Here is a 19,487-nt window from a genome sequence, read left to right as displayed (position 1 = left end):
GTTGAGTATAATATTTATTAGGAAAAACGAGATAGACTAGGATTTGTTCTGACTTGTCTTGTACTCCAAGTAAATCATTGTACTCCTATATATATGCCCACGAGGCTTAAGCAATAAATCAACTATTCCACCAAATCCCTTTCTCCCTTCTAACATGATATCTATCGCAAGTTGATCCTAAACCCTAGCCGCCGCCGCTTCCACACCCGTGCGCTGTCCCCGGGGCGATCGGCCTCCATGACCGCCGCTGGGGGCCGCGTCGCCCGTACCTAGTGTTCGTCCGCCGATCGTGTTGACCGGCTGCCTTAGAGAGTCTTTTCCCCGAGTCTTGCTCCGAGGTTTTCTCTCTCCCGCCGGTCATCTTGATCGCGCGGTTTCTTTTTGGTTTTCCGATCTATTCTCGATCGGTTTGCGTCGCCCACCGCCGCCGTCGACCCCGAGCGCCTCTACTCCGACCCCGGCGCGACCAGCCGGCCTCTCCTCCGACCCGGCGGCCACGCGCGCCGAGGCGGCCCGTCAGGGCCAGCCGCCGTCCGCCCATCGCCCTACGCCGCCCGTCACCGCCATGCTCCGACTGGGACACTTGCATCGCTCCGACCCGGCGGCCTCGCGCCATGCGACGGCCAATCATAGCCGTCGCTCGCGCGCCGGCCCGCCCATCGATCCACATCACCCGCCTCCGTCGCGTCTGCACGGCGGCCCGGTGGTCTACCTCGCCGGTCTCGTTCTCGGCTGCGTCGGGATGGCTGCGTCAGGCTCGTTGGCTGCCTCAACTCGGGCGCCGCTGCTCCGTTGTTCGCTAGGGCCTCGCTGCCCGGGCGCCGGCGTTGCTTTGGCAGCCCGGGTGCCGGTGCTGACAAGCTCGTCCGCACGATGTCCCACGCCGTCCGTCGTCGCCGGCTTCATCTCGGACTCCGCCGCCACCACGCCTCCACCGAGCGGCGTCCCCGACCTCGCGCGCGATCGGCTTGATCACCCGCTCGCCGCCGCGATCCGCCTCATCTACGCCGTGCGACCGACCTGGCCCGTCGGTTACGCGAGCCTCCGCAGGTCCCGTGAAGATCGTCCCCGAGTTCAGCGCGCCTCTCCACCGATCGAGCATCGGGCTGCCGCTGCGTCGCCCCGTCGGGCCGCAGCATCGCCGCCCCGTGGTTCTCCTCGCGGCTACATCGACTCATGCGTCGCCGCTGCGTCGCCCCTTTGGGCTGTAGTGTCGCGATATGCGGTCCCCGCCGCCGCCCTGAGGCCGTCCCCGCGGTTGTACCGACTCGCGAACCGTCGTTGTGTCGCCCCTTCGGGCCGCAGCGTCGCGGCCCGCGGTCCCTGCCGCCGCCCAGAGGTCTTCCCGCCGTCGCTTCGACCCGCCTGCAGCCGCTGCGTCGCCCCTTCGGGCCGTAGCGCCGCGGCCCGCGGTCCGCTCCGCCGATACTGCGCATCGACCTCCCGTGGTATGCGTCGCGCCATCTTCTTGGCACGGGAACGCCACCGTCCGTGCCGGTCTTCGTCACGCTGTCAGGGTTCTGCGCCTACTTCGAGCACCGCCGCCGCACTCCTAACCTAGCCGTCGCCGCCGCTCTTCTTTGGCCGCCGCCGCCGCTACCTTCGTAGCCGCCGCCGCCCGTTTGTAACACCCCGAGAATCATGCTACAGTAATCTCCCCCTAATGGTGGCCATGTCATGGTGATTACTATGTAGCTTGCCACTTGTCCAAAAATCAAAGCCTTTTTCAAATTTAAAATAAGTCGAATAAATTATTTCTTTGGCAGTAAAACTAAAATGTTCACCTTATCCTATAAATTTCCCTGATCACTGCCATGTTGAACCAACCTCTTCTGAATTTCCAAAATGCCCATGGGATTTAATTTGGTGCTCCAGCAGCATTTAAATTGGACTTTTCAATTTCTAAAATTGATTAGGCAACTCCTTTTGACCCCAAACTTTTTGTTCCATCTCAAGGTTTTGTGCTAGTTTTATGTGCCAAGTTTTGTTGAAAACAAAACTCATTTTGGTACTGAAAGAAAAATGCAAAACAGAACAAATAAAAGAAACAAAAAGGAAAAAAGAAAAGGGAAAAGGCAGAGGAGAGAGAGAGAGAGAGAAGCCCCTGGCCTTCCCTTGGGCCTCGGCCCATCCCAGCAGGTCGGCCCACGCCCCCTCCCCGGTCGCTCTCCCCTCCCTCCTGTTCCACCGACCCGGTGCGCGCGCCGAGCGCGCCCCAACCGCACCCGCTCGCCGGCGTCGAGGTGGATAAGGGCGACGCCTCGGGCTCCCCTTTCCCTAGATCCTCCTCATCCACTCCCCCTGGACGCCTCCTCCATTCTGCCCTCTCTCTCTCGTCTCTCCCTCGAGCTCTCTCCCTCTCCACCGAGCGCATCCGACGCCGCGTCTTCGTCGTCCCCGCGGCCACCGGCGTCCCTGAGCCCGGCAACCGAGCCTGGGAGGTGCGCCGTCCTCCGCTTCATCGTCCTCGTGCATCAGCTGGAGCCGGGGAGGTTGGCGACGTCGGCATCGCCCTCTTCCCCTTCTCGGTGGTCACCGGCGATCACCGGAGCCACATGCCTCCCTCTGCGCTCCCGACCCTCGAGAGGCCTCCGTGTGCCTGCCCCGTAAGCTCCGCCTCCTCCCTCCCAGTCCTTGCTCCTCCTTCCCTAGCTAGCTGGCCGTAAGCGTCGGCTCCGCCGTCCGCCATTGCTGCCGTGCACAAGCTCCCGAGCTCCTCCTGCTCCGTCTAGTCCCCCTAGCGCGCTCCTGGAGGACTGCTGCTGCCGCTTAGCTTTCTTAGAATCAAGCTGTAGCCGCACCTGCATGTTTCCGAATTTGGGCCGCCGCGGTACCTCGTCGTCAGGCCATCTCCGGTCGTTTCCGAGGCCCCGCGCTACCTCGTTTGGATGAGGCGTTGCTTACTTGTTCGAACGCACCAAACGCGCGGGCCAAATGGCCCCTGTATGAGGATTCCGGCGAGGTCCCGAGCGCCTCCGCCATGTTTTCGGTCGCCGGCGCTCAGCCGCCGGCCACCGCCAACGTGGCACACCTGGGGCTACCCCTGGGTCACTGCCAGTGGGCCCCGCAGGCCCCGTTGACTGGGTTTGACCCAGTCAACATGCTGACTAGGCATCTCTGTGACGCTGACGCGCGGGCCCCACCGCTTAATCCTATAATTAAAATGTTTTCATAATTAAAACTAATTAGTTTAGTTAATTAGTCCATGACAGGTGGGGCCTTCCTGATAAATAACTCTGTTAGTTAGTTTTAAAACTCTGTTAACTCTCTCTCTATGACATATGGGTCCCGCTGGACCTACAGGTCAGTTTTGACCTGGTCAGCGGGTCTGTTGACTGTTGACATCATCCCCACGCAATGCTGACGTCATTTTCCTTTTCTGTGAATTCTGTTAAATTAATAATTTCAGAAAATGCATTAATCTTTTAAAATTCGTAGAAAATAAACTGTAGCTCGGATCGAAAAACTTTATACATGAAAGTTGCTCAGAACGACGAGACGAATCCGAAAACGCGGTCCGTTCGTCCGCCACACATCCCTAGCATAGCGAACATGTAACCTTTCCCCTCCGTTTCATCTGTCCGAAAATGCCAAACTTCGGGAAAGCATTCCCGGATGTTTTCCCCCTTCACCTATATCGTGTAGCCATACGTTAGGTCACACCCGGCACAGCATATTGCCACGTTATGCTTTGTGATGCTATGTTTGCTTTATATTTACTGTTTCTTCCCCCTCTTCTCTCCGGTAGACCCCGAGACCGATGCTGCCCTTGTGATCGACTACGTCGACGACGATCCCTCCTTGCCAGAGCAACCAGGCAAGCCCCCCCTTTGATCATTCCGATATCGCCCATTCCATTCTCTCATGCTTGCATTAGATTTTGCTACTGTTATTGTTTGCTCCTATTCTGATGCATAGCCTGCTTTTGTAACCTGCTCATTGTTACCTACCTGCTTATCCTAAAACTGCTTAGTATAGGTTGGTTGGTGATCCATCAATGACCCCCACCTTGTCCTTGTTGCCCCTGCTTCATCATTGAAGACCCGATCAACGGGATCGAAGACCAGGCCCCGGCACCGCACATCACTTTCCCCTTAGTTGCTCGACAGTACTGGGTTACTATCGAGTGCCGAGGGTGAGACCTCTACAGCACTTCTGATGTTAACCCTGTAGTGTAGCTAATCGGTCATGGTCATCAAGGGCGATTCCGCCTTAACCACTTCCGATACGACTCTGTCGTGCAACCCCTCAAGTGTGAACCTCGGGGGTGGTTCCTCTTACGTTCACCTTGATGATTACATCGAGTGGAATTCACCGGGGGTGATTCCTCGGGTTTTCCCCTTGATGTTTGGACACACAGTTACTATGGTTACTATGACTTTACACTGGACCATGTTACTAAAGACGGGTCGGCCCCGAGGGGTACCCGCGCGAGCTTAATTGCGAGTGATGTGGAGACGGGTTGACCTGGAGGGTGCCCGCGAGATAATTACGAGGCGTGGCCGGGCATTCCTAGCCCTTGCCGCAAGTCCTCGAGACGGGGCAACGGGGTCACATCTTTCGTGAGTCTCTGCTTGTTACCGCGCGTTCCTAATCCACTACGATTTGGATATTTGATCCGAGGGGCCTCTGGCCTGATAGCACTAACCATCACGTGGGCATAGTATGGGCGTTCTGCATCGTATGCATCAGCCGAAGCTTAATAGACGTCAGCGACTGAGCGGCGCGCGCCGGGTTGGACTGCGTAAGCACCTGCCTTGTTGAAGGAGGTAGCTAGGTCTGCTCACCATCCGCGTACGCAACGTGCAGGAGTTCCCCGGGAGATGGCCCATGACCCCTGGGGGCATAGGTTTAGTCCGGCGTGCTGACCTCTCTATTAAGCCTAGGTCGGGTTGCGGCGTATTGTTTGGCCGAGGCCGGGCATGACCCAGGAAAGTGTGTCCGGCCGGAGTTAATCGAGCGTGGTGGGTAAGTTGGTGCACCCCTGCAGGGAAGAAAACATCTATCGATAGCCTGTCCTACGGTAACGGACACTTGGAGTTGTATCCCGATCGATACAACTAGAACTGGATACTTGTGATGAGAATTGGTTTGTGATGATAACTGGATAGTATGGCTCTGGGATTGCTTTCTCGCAGGGAGTCGAGAAGGGATCTCTGGCCGAGGTTGATAACACTTCTACTACATTACTTTATGCTACTCTACTCCCTCATGTTGCTGCAAGATGGTGGTTTCCAGAAGATGCTAGTCTTCGATAGGACTAGGTTCTCCCCTCTATTCTGGCATTTCTGCAGCCCAGTCCACATATACAGCCTTCCTTTGATAATGCTGCATATGTAGTGTAGATCCTTGCTTGCGAGTACTTTGGATGAGTACTCACGATTGCTTTGCTCCCCCTTTTCCCCCTTTCTTCTTCTTTTCGGTTGATGCAACCAGATGTCGGAGCCCAGGAGCCAGATGCCACCGTCGATGCCTACTACTACGTGGAGACCGCTGACGACCAGGAGTAGTTAGGAGGCTCCCAGGCAGGAGGCCTTGCCTTTTCGATCGTTGCTACTTTTGTGCTAGCCTTCTTAAGGCAATCTTGTTTAACTCATGTCTGTGCTCAGATATTGTTGCTTCCGCTGACTCTTGTGTATTCGAGCTTATGTATTCCGGCCCTCGAGGCCCCTGGCTTGTAATATAAAGCTTGTATTATTTTAATTTGTGTCTAGAGTTGTGTTGTGATATCTTCCCGTAAGTCCTTAATCTTGATCGTACACATTTGCATGTATGATTAGTGTACGATTGAATCGAGGGCGTCACACCGTCCACCCCCTTCGTCTTCGTCCAAGCACCAGCCCGTCGCCAGCGTCGCTGTCATCTACCCCGACCACTTCGTCTACTCCGACCACCGTTGGTGAAATCGGCCCCGCGCCGATGGACGCCACAATCGTCGTCGAGTTCTTCTCTGCTGGCCCCTCCGACTTCTCCGACATGGCGTACAGCTCGTACATGTCCCTTGTCTACGCATGCCCGGTGCTGGCAACACCGATGCGTGCCTTCATCCACGACGTGTCCCCGGGCCTGGCATGCCTGGTCGGCGCTTCGTCAACTTCGTCTTCGTCCGTCTACGCATGCCCGGTGCTGGCAACACCGGTGCGTGCCTTCGTCCACAATGTGTCCCCGGGCTTGGCAAACCCGCCGCGACGCGTCGTCAACAACATTTTCTTCCCGGCGCACCCCTACTTCGACACCACTGCGCCCATGCTAACTCGGCGCCCCCTTGCGCCCGCGGCTCCACGACGACTTCCTCGACACCGGCTACCCCGACTCGATATCGACCACGGCATTCTTCGCACGGCTACCTCGACCACGGCTCCACCACCCACGCTCTCGGCTACATCGACAAACGGCACAAAGGGCTACCGCCTGCTTGAGCAACCTCGTCGGTTTCCACTCCAGCCACGACTCCGCGATGCGTCGACCGTTACGACTGGGGGGGGGGGGGGGGTGGGGTGTCCGTCGGCTTGCCTTCGGATTCTTCTCCAGTCTCACCGTCTGCGTCGCTATCGTTGTGACTGCAGGGGAATGTTGAGTATAATATTTATTAGGAAAGACGAGATAGACTAGGATTTGTTCTGGCTTGTCTTGTACTCCAAGTAGATCATTGTACTCCTATATATATATGCCCACGAGGCTCAAGCAATAAATCAACTATTCCACCAAATCCCTCTCTCCCTTCTAACACTATTTAATGTGAACGAACTAAGCAACTGGAGGCAGGTCAAGGAGCAAAACCGAATGTAAATGGATTGCTTGATGAGACCTTCAGTACAGATATGGGAATTTACCATGTGTGTCACTTCAACATCTGCAGATGACACCTTCATGTGTGCTGCAGACTGAAGAAATTCAGCAGGTTTGCTACGAACTCGTCGCTCTTGTGTGTTGTAATGCCATACGACCAAAAGGCCGGGTTCATAGATAACGGAACAGCTGTAAACTGAAACCAAATTAAAGCATCAATGCATATTCCTCATTAAGATATAAAAAAATACAGATAAGGAGAGTAATATGAACTGAAGTAACAGAAATTTGTCATCATCATCATCGTGGTTTTTATAATGGGGGATTCCACGGGAAGCCAGCTAGTACCAAGCTTTTACATCGCGGTATCAGGCCATGGTTGTTTCAGCAAACACAAACACGCCTAGCTAGTAGTAGCAAGGTGCACTGCTAATTGGGACCCCAACACGCCTAGCTAGTAGGTTCAACAGACTCTCATTATGTTTATATTCTCTTGATGCTTTATTTTGAGCCAATAAAATCCATCCTTTATCAAAAAAACAGTGGGCCATGGTTTTGTCTGTTACAACCAGACAAGGCAGAGTGATAAGATAAGATTAGATGGGGGTGACCCACACGCTGGAAGACATGGTTTCCACCATACCAGGGGCCGTGTGAGGTTGCTTCAGATATGGGAATTTATCATGTGTCTCTTTTCAACACCTGCAGAGGACACCTTCACGTGTGCTGCAGACTGAAGAGATACAGCATGTTGCTATGAACTCAGGTAAAAAAATGAAGTCCTTGTAAGTTGTAATGACATACGACCAAAAGGCCGGGTTCAAAGACAAGGGAATAGCTGAAACTAAAGTAAAGCATCTATTCATATTTCTCATCAAGATAACAAAAAGGCAAACAGATAAGGAGAGTGATATGAACTGAAGTAACAGAAATTTGTCATCATCATCATCGGGGTTTTTACAATGGGGGATTCCTCGGGAAGCCAGCTAGTACCAAGTTTTTACATCGTGGTTCCAGGCCATGGTTGTTGCAGCAAACACACACACGCCTAGCTAGTACCAAGTTGCAGCTTCTAATTGGGACCCCAGCAGCTGAGGTACATCACCGTCCTCAGCCCTTCCTCGGCCTTCTCCCCTCGCCGCTTCTCGGCCGCCGCCTCAACAGAGGCCGGAAGCTGCTTGGCGCCCTGCAAGACGCCGCCGCGGACGTTGGCTGCCCGGTGGATGGATTTGAGGGCGTAGTTCCAGCGGCAGAGGCCGACCTGGTCCTTGAGGGCCTCCACGGCGCCCACACTCATCGCCACCATCCAAGACGCCTTCGCCGCACCCGCCATGATCTCTCTGTGTGTTGGTGGTCTGAAGTAGGTGATGACTGAAGAGTAGTAGAGTAGCTAGTTGTCGAGTGTAGAGTGCAGAGCGCGGACTTTGTGAGTGTAGATGCTTGTGTTGATGAGAGGGGGAGAGGGGCTGGGACGTGGTTATATACGGGAGGTCTGGAGCAAAACAGTGGTCGCGGACGTTGGTTTTCCCACGAAACCGGGTGCTTCTGGAGTCATCACTCTGCTGCTACTCTGCTTCTTCACGCCGCAACCATCGTTGCCGTGTCGTTTGTTTATTCTCTGTGGAAGTGGTGGTTTTGGCCATTGCGATAGAGTCTGGGATTGGAACAAGCCGACAGAGATAAGATATGAATAAAGGATAGGTGATGTGTGTAAATATTCAGTAAGCAGATTCAAATGTTATTGCCACTTGCGAGTAGTAACATTAGTTGTCTTAGAATACTGTAGGACTATTGTTCGTAGGCTAAAAAATGTCAGGATTGTCGAATTTTTTTTTTTTTGCGGGTAGAATTGTCGAAGTTACTGCTTCATGGAAAACAATTTATTTTAGTTGCCATAGAGGGGGTTCTGCACATGTCGTAACTAAGTGTGCAAATAAAATTGGCAGAACACAAATAAAATGGGGAAATTAACACATTATTTTTTAGGAAAAACATAAAAAATCAGGTAAGATTTCAGGAGTTTTGAAATTGGATAATTATCATATACTATATTCAGGAAACCATGTAATCTGATAAAACTCAAAAGATTTAATTTCCTCGATTTAATTCTTCAAATTTGAAATTCTCTTAGTTTTAATACATCTTCAAATATAAAAGGTTTTTCGCAAATTCGTTCATTTTGACCAATTTTTTCTGTACCTCTTCATTTCCATGCTTTTTTTTGTATAGACAAAAAATTCCTAAAATAAACATATATTGTTCAGCAAATGTCTGAAATTTTTATTGTTCTATTTTCTCATCTTTCCCATGTGATGTAAAAAAATCATTGTGGTGATTATGCTACCATGTATGCAAAACCACTTTCAATGGGGCAAAATACCAAGTCTAGATGTTTTTGATACTTGATTGGCAAAGAATTTTTTTGATGTTTGGAGCCAAATTTAAGATTTGACAATAGTTGGAGAATCATTTTCCCCCCGAAGGAATAACATGAATTCGGTATATTCAAAATCATCGCGTCAACTTTATGGTAAGACAACTATAAATGTAGTTTTATACTTTGACAACTGATGGAGAAAAATATATATTTATTAAAATATACAAAATATATATAATACATGCCCCTGCAAATTAATAAAAAGGTATAACCACTGGTGACATGTAAAGCCAAGAATGTTAATTGTACAAAAAAAAATCTCCGCTCCTGCTCTTGTGCGAACTCCCGTCTAGGGTTTCCCTACCTCTCGCTGGCGCCGCCACCGGTCCGCCTCGTCTTCTATGGTCCTTGGACCATGGAGGCGCGGTGGATACCGGCCCTTGCCGGCGGGAGGGCTTCATTTTTACATGCTTTTCAGAGTTTTGTTAGGATTTGTGCCATGCTCAAGAAGATGAGGCGGCGACGGCTTTTTGTAGATGAAATAAGGTTCTCCCTGCCTAGCCCACGCCCGGTTGATGCTTCAAGCTCGTCGGAGGGCGTGTGGACGTGTGTTTCCAACGGATCTCATGGGATACGGTCGGCGTTTGTCTTCGATGGATCCGATCTTCGTTCGTCTAGGTCTGTGTGTCTGCAAGTTGGATCCTTCCGATCTACACTTGTCTTCATCGGCTGGTCTGTGGTCTGATGCGCTGGTCCTATAGCAAGCAATCACCTTTTCAGTGCAGTAGCCAAATATTGTAAGTTTCTTCACCGACTTAACTGGAGAAACTTTATCACCTCAGGGCTTCAGGCTCATGTTGTGGACATGTGACAGTGAGAACACGTACGAGTGTGAGAGCTGGCCGGGGGGGAGGGGGAACCAGAGGAGCAACACATGGTTTCCACTTTCAGCGCTTGTTTGGTAGTAACAGTCCCGCGTACGTCTGATGGACGAACACAACAAAGAAGACGCATGTGAGGTTGCACAAATAGTGGAAAGATGCATACTGTACTACTACCTCCGGGTGAATAAGTTATTTACGTAGTTCTAGGTCATTGATTTGAGCAATTAAATATGAGTTATATGTTATGAAAAGTATATCACTAGATTTCTACACGGATGTAATTTCTAAATATATATTTTTTATACACATAATCTATATTTAGATAGTTAAATCATCGACCTAGAACTACGCGAATGACTTATTCACCGAGACGGAGGTAGTATCATATTCATATGTTTATAAAACTGAACCTACAACACTAATTCGCAAAAAAAAGAAGGTTTTGATTATCATCTGCACAAGCTGGCGGAAAATGGAGCAGGATCAATGCTCTGCCCATCGAACAGAGCAACAGGCAAAGCTTGCGCCCAACTCGAAACAACAATCTTCCCAAAGAATTTGAAACAAACAGATCAGTTTGAAAGGCAATTCAAACCTTTCTGAAGAAGGATAATGTGAACTCGAAGTGGGGAAAGGTTTCATCATCATCATCGTGATACGTATTTATAATCGGCAGGGAATTAACCAGCCAAGTCACACGGCGTGGTTGTTGCTAGAAGTTTCTAACAGATGCTGGAGCTAGGAGAAAACACCTCTTGGTAGCTAGTAGTACTAATTGGGACCCCAGCAGCTGAGGTACATCACGGTCCTCAGCCCCTCTTCGGTCTTCTCTGCTCGTCGCTTCTCCGCCACCGCTGCGGAAGCCGGAAGCTGCCTTGCGCCCTGCGAGACGCCGCCACGGACGTTGGCCCTGGCCTTGGCAGTCCGGTGGATGGACCGGAGCGCGTAGTTCCAGCGGCAGAGCCCGGCCTGATCCTTGAGCGCCTCCACGGCGCCCACGCTCATCGCAACCATCCATGACGCCTTCGCCGCACCCGCCATGATCTCTCTACAACTCTGTTCTTCTCGCCGCGTTGGAGGAGATGATGCCGCTCAATGGTCTGCCTGAACTCTCTGATGCTTGAAGCTTGATAGCAGTGGAGTGTGGATTTTGTGGTGGTGAAGCAAGCTGATCGATACTTGTTTGTGTTGATGAGAAGAAGAGTGGGAGCCGATGGTGTTATATACACGTGAGGGCCAGAGGAAAACAGGCGGCAGCGGACGTTGGTTTTCCAGGATACCGGGTGCTTTCAGAATTCAGAATCAGTTTGCTCACCTCTCGCTGTCATTCCGGTGCAGTGGGCTGCTCACCTCACGTCGTTTTGTTTATTCCCGGCGGAAGAAGTAGCGGCTTTGTCCATTGCGACAGTTTCGGATCGACGCAAGTCCGCAGAGATAAGAGCATCTCTAGCAGACCCCACATACCGTCTCGACCCGCAAAATAACCGTCAAAATACGGGTTGGGGCGGAAAAACCTGTCCGATCAAACACCGTATTCGCAGCCGACCCTTAAATTTTTTTGCGGGGCGCGGCAAAAGATCTCCCACGACCTCTAGATTCACAGGCTGGGAGGACGATCCGAGCTCGGCCCCTATCCGCAGCGAGATTTGGCGGGAGGGACATTTCCGAGCGGCCGTTCCCGCTCCCCCCACCTTCCGTCACCATTGCCCCGTCACCTCCCGCTCCGGTGCATCTTCCTCGGCAGTCCTTCGCCGCCATGGATGACTCCGTGATGTCCCTCGTCACCGTCGAGGTCGAGCACGCTCAATCCCCTCGGGCGGATCTCGTCGCCGGCCATGTTGGCCCGGCCGTCGCCCAAGGTACCTCGCGCCTGCCCGCAAGCGGCAGGGCAACGTGGTCGTGCAGGGCGGGAATCCGCCTGCCCCCGCCGCGAAGGCCCGCGCTCCGGGCGCCAACGCCGCTGCGCGATCCCGGCCGGCGGCGGAGAAGGTCGCGAAGGCCACCGGCGTAAAGAGGAAGAGGATTCCGGCTACAAAGAAGCCGCCTCCTTCATCCACTCCCTCCGCCCCGGAAAGAGGTTCCCCGGCGATGCCGCTCAACGGTGCTGCTCCCACCGCAGGCGAGGTGTTTGACGAAATGGCCGGTAGGTATGCGTCTTTGGTCATGGCAATTTCCTTTGCTTTTCGCCATTTGCAATAGCTCGTGACTTGTTGTCGTTCACTATAGCGGTGGTTCGAACAATGCAACTGCTGAGTTCGTGAGCTTGTTGGACACCAACACCGTCGACATCGATCAAGCCCCGTTCGCCGCATTCGATTACAATGAAACGGAGGGCGGCGTGGATGATCATGGTGGTGAGGAAGAAGTGGAGGAGATCGATGAGGGGGCGTATGAGCAATCGCAAACAAAAAGTGAAAAAAGCCAGAGATCGAAGAACTACACGATCTTGGAAGATCAAATCTTGATCAGGGCATGGAGTGCGGGGTCTCTTGATGCATGCACGGGAACTTCTCAAACCACCAAGAGGTATTGGCAAAGGATCGAAGATCAATACTTCCGCATGATGGCAAAATATCCCAATAGGACTCCATGCACCTTTCAGTCGCTTCAAGGGTGTTGGGATGTGATCGAGCCAATTTGCAGCCGTTTGGCAGCTTGCTTGGAGCAAGCACGCAATGCACCTCCAAGTGGAACCGTGGAATCCGACTATGTGAGTTCGTTTTGACTTTGTTCAAGTTGTGCACATCATATTGAGTTTGTTCAAATTGTGTAGGACAAAATTGGCCAACATAGATACAAAGACATGGAAGCTTCGGAAGGTAAATTCTTCAAACTAGAGAATTGTTGGGACTTGCTCAAAGAGTGCGAGAAGTGGGAGTTGATTGACAAAGAATCCCCACCGAAGAGAGGTTCACTTACTAACATGGATGAAGATGAGGATGATGATGGTCCAAGAAACTTGAACAAGCCCGATGTCGACAAGAAGACTAAGGAGAAGATGAAGAGAGAGCACGAATCTTCGAGCTTGAGGGAGAAGATTGATGTCATAGTGCAATCAAATGATTTGATGTTGTTGAAGTCGTTGGAGATTAAGAAAGAGTTGGTCGAGAAGAAGGCAAGGAAGAAGCAAAAAAATGGCAGTTGCTCAAGGAAGAGGGGCGGCGCAAAGCGGCCATTGAGGAGAGAAGAGCATGCGCCGCTGAAAACAAAGCCATGTCCAAGTTGCTCGCCGAAGAGAACAAGATCATCACAATGAACCGCAATGACATGGACGACCTCACCAAAGAATGGCATGATATGGCAAGAAGAGAAATCTTAAAAAAGAGAATGGTTGCATCGGCTAGTGTGTGTTACAGTGCCGAAGAGGTTTTCTCAGCGGGGTTTGGAACCAATATCGATGATTTCGGTGCGGGAGTTGGAACAAGCATCGAAGATGGATTCGGTGGTTCCGATGAACTCCATGGACTCGATGGCGCGGAGTGAAGATCGACCAAGATGATGCCAGACGTGGTCGTCACTTCTGCAAGACCATCTTTTGCGTTTGTCCTACAAAACTTAAGTTTTTATTTGCGCGTGAACTGTGTTCTATTGTTTGAATTTGAACTTATTTGTTAGAACCGATGTCAAATTCGTGAATTGGGTGTATTCGGTTTGTGGGTCAACGCGGCGGTGCCCGAGCAGACCCCGCGTAGCCGACCCGTAAAAGAGCATATTTGCCGAATATCCTTTTTTACGGGTCCATTTTGCAGGATCCGAGTCTGACCTCGCCCGTGCCGGCCTGCATATGGACTTTTCCACGAACTGCAAAAAACACTTATGTGGGTTGGGATTTTGCGGGTCTGCTAGAGATGCTCTAATATCGGAACGACGCATTGACAATAACCTGTGTCAAGATCCAACGAGCATAATTGAATTTCTTATTGCGAGTCACTGAACCTGTCTCCTAGAAATAGCATCAATAATTCAAATGGCCCTCCCATGGTTTCTCAGGCACATCAAAAATAGAAAGACTTCTATTTTCAAATAAGAAATAATAATCATCATCTAATTTTGACTCCTTCATACTGCTGTTTTGCTATCGGCATGAAAAAAAATTAAGAATTTTATAGAACTTTAATCCATGCACAACTTAGAAAAAACAAATTTTCTTTACTACAATAGCCACTTATAAGTTTTGGCAGAGGGAGACAGGGAGTACTGAACATCTATATGACACAGTCGTAGTACGAGAACCGTCCCAATTTAGCATGTTGCTTCACTGAAAGTAATTTTAATGCTAACATGGCCAATTCCTTGGCAGCTCGGCGAGAAAATAAATTCGACTCAGTCAAGAAATATATGAAGAGAAAAACCATTATAAAATATTTCAGGAATTTAAATATGCAAAAAATAAAAAATGTTATGAAAAACATAGAGATAGATGAAAATTAGAAGCTTTTTGTTTCAGTTATGTTAACTGGCTGGCATTCCCTCGGAGGCAGGTCACAATGAACCCCCTCACAGCCGTTTGGTTGAGATAAAGCGGTGGTAATTTTCTCCTATTTTTATTTTAATATCCTCATATTTTTAATGTTTTCTAGAATATCAGAGTTTTTTGTTTATTTCCTTCTGTTTTTTTAAGTTTTATCTAAATGTAATCCTGGATTTCTATTTGTTTCATTAATACTCAAAGATAATAAATTTACTAGACTTATTATTGAAATTTGCTGAGTTTCCATAAAATGAAATATTTATTTCTTTATTTCCTCTATTTCTGAGTTTTGTCAATTGTTTGTGGCAGCTATGTTGTCACGTACGCAAAACTGTTGTCTCCACATTGTTCAGATCTCTTTCAGTGTGGCAAATACAAAATTTTGACTGTTTTGACATTTCGCAAGGGTCACCACAATCACAAATTCAACCGGAGAGTTCTACCACAATACCACACGCTCTTGTGATGATAGTGAGACCACAAGCTTGTGTTCGTTTTAGTTTGATCCGCCAACTTTTGGCTAAAAAGGCTAGAATCTGAACCAAAGGCTGGGGTGTTCTAAGGTACCAACACTTCTATAAAAGCTGGATTTCCCCTAGTTCATTTTTGCTAACTGGTGTTTGTTCACTTTGAGCTGCCAACTTTTGGCTAAAAAAGTTGAAATCTGAACCAAAGGGGTATTCTAAACAATCAACTTCTTTAAAAGCTAAGGTTTCCCCCTAGTTCATTTTTGGCGGCTGGTGTACCCCAACTTTTTGGCTTGTCAACCAACCATTCAGCTTCTAGTCATCTTCATTGACCGGCCACCTGGCTCGTTTGTGATGATACAGTCATCACCGTCCAGGAACTACTGACGGGTCGTTGGCGCATCAGTGATGATATGATTTGGCCGGTCAGTAATATTCAGTTCTGTAGTAGTGGGGGTTGGAAACCCTAGATTGGGAGGTAGTAAGAAGGGTGAGGGAGGCATCGGTTCGATTGTGGTGTGTGGGTTGCGTCCTAGCGTACCAAGAATGGGAGGCACACGTAAATAAAGCGGGCATGGACAAAAAGGGAGACGATGTGGGGGTGCAGGGATGTGGGGGGTCGCACGAAAGAGAAGATATAAGATTTGAGACGGAATATTAAGTCTTTCTAGATGGTGTTAGAAGATAATAATGATGACATAATTAAGGTCAACACATATTAAGAGGAAAATTGCAAAACATGGTGAAAGCATAGACGATCGATTAGAATGGTCAAATTTAATTGTTAATACAGTTTAGAAATATGATTATCACTAGTGGCAGATTCACCACTTGGGTAAGCATGGTCTGTTGTCTTGGTCTCCGATGCAGATTCATACCTCCCGTACATATTCACCAATGGGAATAAACTAATCGAGGAATGTCGTTGTGCGTCACCTCCACAAAACTTGATTTGGTTTCGCTAATGGGTTATAACTTATTTATGCCAAAAAATTACTTTCTATTATATATCATATTTTCTATACATTATTTTGTTTTAAATTGCTTTTTTTAAAACAACAATTTTTGTCTACTATACCTAACAACAAAAATGCCAAATATAGTTAACATTTATCCACAAAAAATTACCATTGACATTGCTATAATGATAAACTAACTCTATTTTGTTGTAAAACTTATCTTATATTTTCCAAATATGTTTGGGACATTTAATTAAGTTAAATTCCATCCATATCAGAGAAAAATTAGAAGTAGCATTCATATACAAAATAATTTTGTTTATGAGTCTATTTTATTACCTTTGAATAGTTTGCTATAGAATTCTATAATATAAACGTCTAAGAAATATGTTAGTACAAGTTTGTCGAGCACAGTTTGTTTATCTTAGTTGCAAGTATTTTTTATCTTATATCGATCAGCTTATTAATTGGAAGGAACTACTGTGCGCCTGATTGTACCTATTATCTGAATGACTGATTTTATTTATTTTTCTTCTATTTTGGTTCCATGGTCCTAGGGCAAAATCCAAATTGCTGCTCTTTTAGTGGAAACTAGAAAGATACGGAGTACCCCTCCGTCCCACAATATAGAATCGTTTTGCGAGCTATTTTAGTTGGCAAAACGATGTTATATTATGGAATGGAGGGAGTAACTTTGATGTACCTCGCTGTGATAGTTGTGATAAAGAAAGCATGTTTCCTTTTTAAGGTGGTCTAACCTGAAGTTGTATCATGTTTAGTTGACTTACTACTGCTTCAGTTTCGGGAATATACACCCGCAATTTTTTTTAGCGAATATACAACAAAGGAATCCAAACATATTAGTACATCAGGTCGACTGGAGCCACAAAAAGTACTTTCAACCAATTCGAAGTACTTCTTGTTTGGTCTCGTTTTGGACTAACAAAACAACCAAAGGCAGGTCCATCAACAAAACTGATAAGTACTAAATGGATTGGTTGCTTATCTCCAACATTTGTCAGTCCACATCGTCGTATGACGGCTCACCCGCTTGAGGGGCGTACAACGTGCAGGCAACGAGTTGCTCCATGCCCGGCATCCGCATCCGGACAAACTGAGGCGACACAGACTCCGAGAAAAGCACATGTCCGACGGCAGATGCCTCAAGCCTGTGATAGTAGTGAGACAACAAGCCTGAGTTTGTTTCAGTTTGAGCTGCCAACTTTTGGCTAAAAAAGTTGGAATTTAAACCAAAGTGGTATTCTAAACAACCAACACTTCTTTAAAAACTGAGGTTTTTCCTAGTTCTTTTTTGGCAATTGGTGTTTGTTTCAGTTTGTGCTGCCAACTTTTGGCTAAAAAATTGGAATCTAACCAAAGGGGTATTTTAAACCAACACTTCTTTAAAAGCTGAGGTTTATCCTGGTTCATTTTTGGCAGCTGGTGTACCCCAACTTTTTTGGTTTCTCAGCCAACCATTCAGACGGTAGTCATCATCAGCCACATTCCATTGGGATTGTTAGTGATGATAAAGTCATTACCGACCCGGAACTAATGATAGGCCGTTGGCACAGCAATGATGTTATGATTTGCCGGTGTTATTCGGTTCTATAGTAGTGGAGTCTGGAAACCCAAGGTTGGGAGAAGTGAGAAGAGTGTGGGAGGCGTCGATAGTGATTGATTATGGTGTGTGGGTTGCATCCTATCGAACCAGGAAAGGGAGTGACATGAAAATAAACCAGAGATAGACAAAAGAAGGGGAGACGATGTGGGGTTGCAGGGATGTGGGAGGTTGGACGAAACAAAAGACGTAAGACTAAAGACGGAATATTACGTCTTTTTAAATAGTGTTGAAGATAACAATGATGACATAACTAAGGCATCGAAAAAAGAATTCACAATACATGATGAAAGTATGCAGGATTGATTAGAATAATCAATTTTAATTGTGCATGCAGTTTAGAAATAAGGTTATCATCAATGGAAGAATAAAGCGCTGGGTTGAGCATAGTCGATCGCCCTGGGTCTCCGGTAGTGATTCATACCACCCATACATAGTGACCAATGGGAGCAAACTAATCTAGGAATGTCATCGCCCGTCACTCCAGTAAACCTCGATCTCTGGTTCCACCAATGGTTATAACTTATTTATAGACAACACTTCTATTTATTATATCAAATTTACTATACATAATTTTGTTTTAAATTGATACTCTTCCGATCCAAAGTTAGTGTCGTAGTTTTACTTAAGACACTTATTTTCATCGGAGAGAGTACAACATTTTTTAAAAATTGTCTGCTATACCTAACAACATGAACCCCAAGTAGTAACTTAGAGTTAAATATTATTAAAAAAAGCCATTAAGATTACAATAATGACAAACCAACTCCAATTTGTTGTTAAACTTATATTATTTTTCCAAATATGTTTGGGACATTTAAGTAAGTTAAATTCCATCCATATAAGAGAAAAATTAGATGAACATTCATATAAAAAATAATTTTATTTATTCGTCTATTTTATTACGTTTGAATATTTTGCTAGAGAGTTCTATAACATAAGCGGCTAACATATATCTTAGTACAAGTTTGTGGAGGACAATTTGTTTATCTTAGTTGTACGTATTTTTTATCTTATATCGATCAGCTTATTAATTGGAAGGAACTACTGTGCACCTGATTGTACCTATTAACTGAATGTCTGATTTTATTTGTTTTTCTTCTCTTTTGGTTTCATGGCCCTAGGGCAAAATCGAAAGTGTTGATCTTTCATTGGAAGAAGAAAGATATTGAGTAACTTTGATGTGCCTCACTCTATGATAGCTGTGATCAGAAAGCACATTTACTTATTAATGTGCACATGTGGTTTAATCTGAAGCTGGAGCTGTATCATGTTTAGTTGAATTAGTACCAATGTTGAGGATATCGCTTAGCGTTAGCGTCTCGGTCAGCTGGGGATTAGAGACTAATCGGAAATCGATAGATTAATCGATTTTATCGGTCGACTATTAATCTGTCATTTTTTTTTCAAATTCGGGGTTCCCAATACTAAAATATGCTAAATTCAAAACCAAAAAAATATTGGACAAAAGTGTTACCTTGATTCCCAGCCTTTGAATCCTCTTATAATGACAAGCAAAATAGCACAACAATACATATTGCGTAACAAGGTCCACAAAATGCAAATAAACATAACTTTTGCAAACATAGTGCTATTAATAGGTCCTATTTATCGGCAGATTCCTGATAAATCGCTTGTCATAGCGATAAATCGGCTCAAACGATAAACGGTGAAGATAAGGCATAATCTTATCGGTCACCCCAAGAGTAGCGATAAATCGGACGATAAATCGCTGAATCGGAAGATTTTTTGGACAGTGATTACTACTGTATCAGCTTAGCGAATAAAGTATACAGCAAAGAAATTCAAAATATATTCATTCGACCTCGTCGCGCATCAGGTCGACTAGAGCCACAGAAAGTACTTTCTTCAAACTATGCGCGAAAAAGAAGAAGAAAGAAAGTACTTTCAACCAATTC

The 19,487-nt window shown here is 47.4% G+C and overlaps 2 protein-coding genes across 2 annotated transcripts; both read right to left on the bottom strand.

The window, feature by feature from the left end:
• Window positions 1-7,702: 7,702 nt before the first annotated feature.
• On the bottom strand, window positions 7,703-8,245 carry LOC109771599 (uncharacterized). Its single transcript, XM_020330297.4, has one exon. It carries the CDS (start codon window positions 8,120-8,122, stop codon window positions 7,862-7,864), a length of 261 nt encoding a protein of 86 aa, XP_020185886.1. The 5' UTR covers window positions 8,123-8,245; the 3' UTR covers window positions 7,703-7,861.
• Window positions 8,246-10,665: 2,420 nt separating this feature from the next.
• LOC109771598 (uncharacterized) lies at window positions 10,666-11,247 on the bottom strand. The gene has a single exon (XM_020330296.4). The coding sequence runs from the start codon at window positions 11,089-11,091 to the stop codon at window positions 10,822-10,824; it is 270 nt and encodes an 89-aa protein (XP_020185885.1). The 5' UTR covers window positions 11,092-11,247; the 3' UTR covers window positions 10,666-10,821.
• Between the last annotated feature and the right edge of the window lie 8,240 nt (window positions 11,248-19,487).

This window comes from Aegilops tauschii, chromosome 2, assembly GCF_002575655.3.
Source record: "Aegilops tauschii subsp. strangulata cultivar AL8/78 chromosome 2, Aet v6.0, whole genome shotgun sequence".
Taxonomy (NCBI): Eukaryota; Viridiplantae; Streptophyta; class Magnoliopsida; order Poales; family Poaceae; genus Aegilops; species Aegilops tauschii.
The sequence above is the reverse complement of the archived record's forward strand: the minus strand, read 5'-3'. Positions and strand labels throughout refer to the sequence as shown.

Excerpts from the sequence above, each read along its gene's own strand:
- LOC109771599 (XM_020330297.4), bottom strand. The coding sequence starts at position 8,122 with ATGGCGGGTGCGGCGAAGGCGTCTTGGATGGTGGCGATGAGTGTGGGC.
- LOC109771598 (XM_020330296.4), bottom strand. The coding sequence starts at position 11,091 with ATGGCGGGTGCGGCGAAGGCGTCATGGATGGTTGCGATGAGCGTGGGC.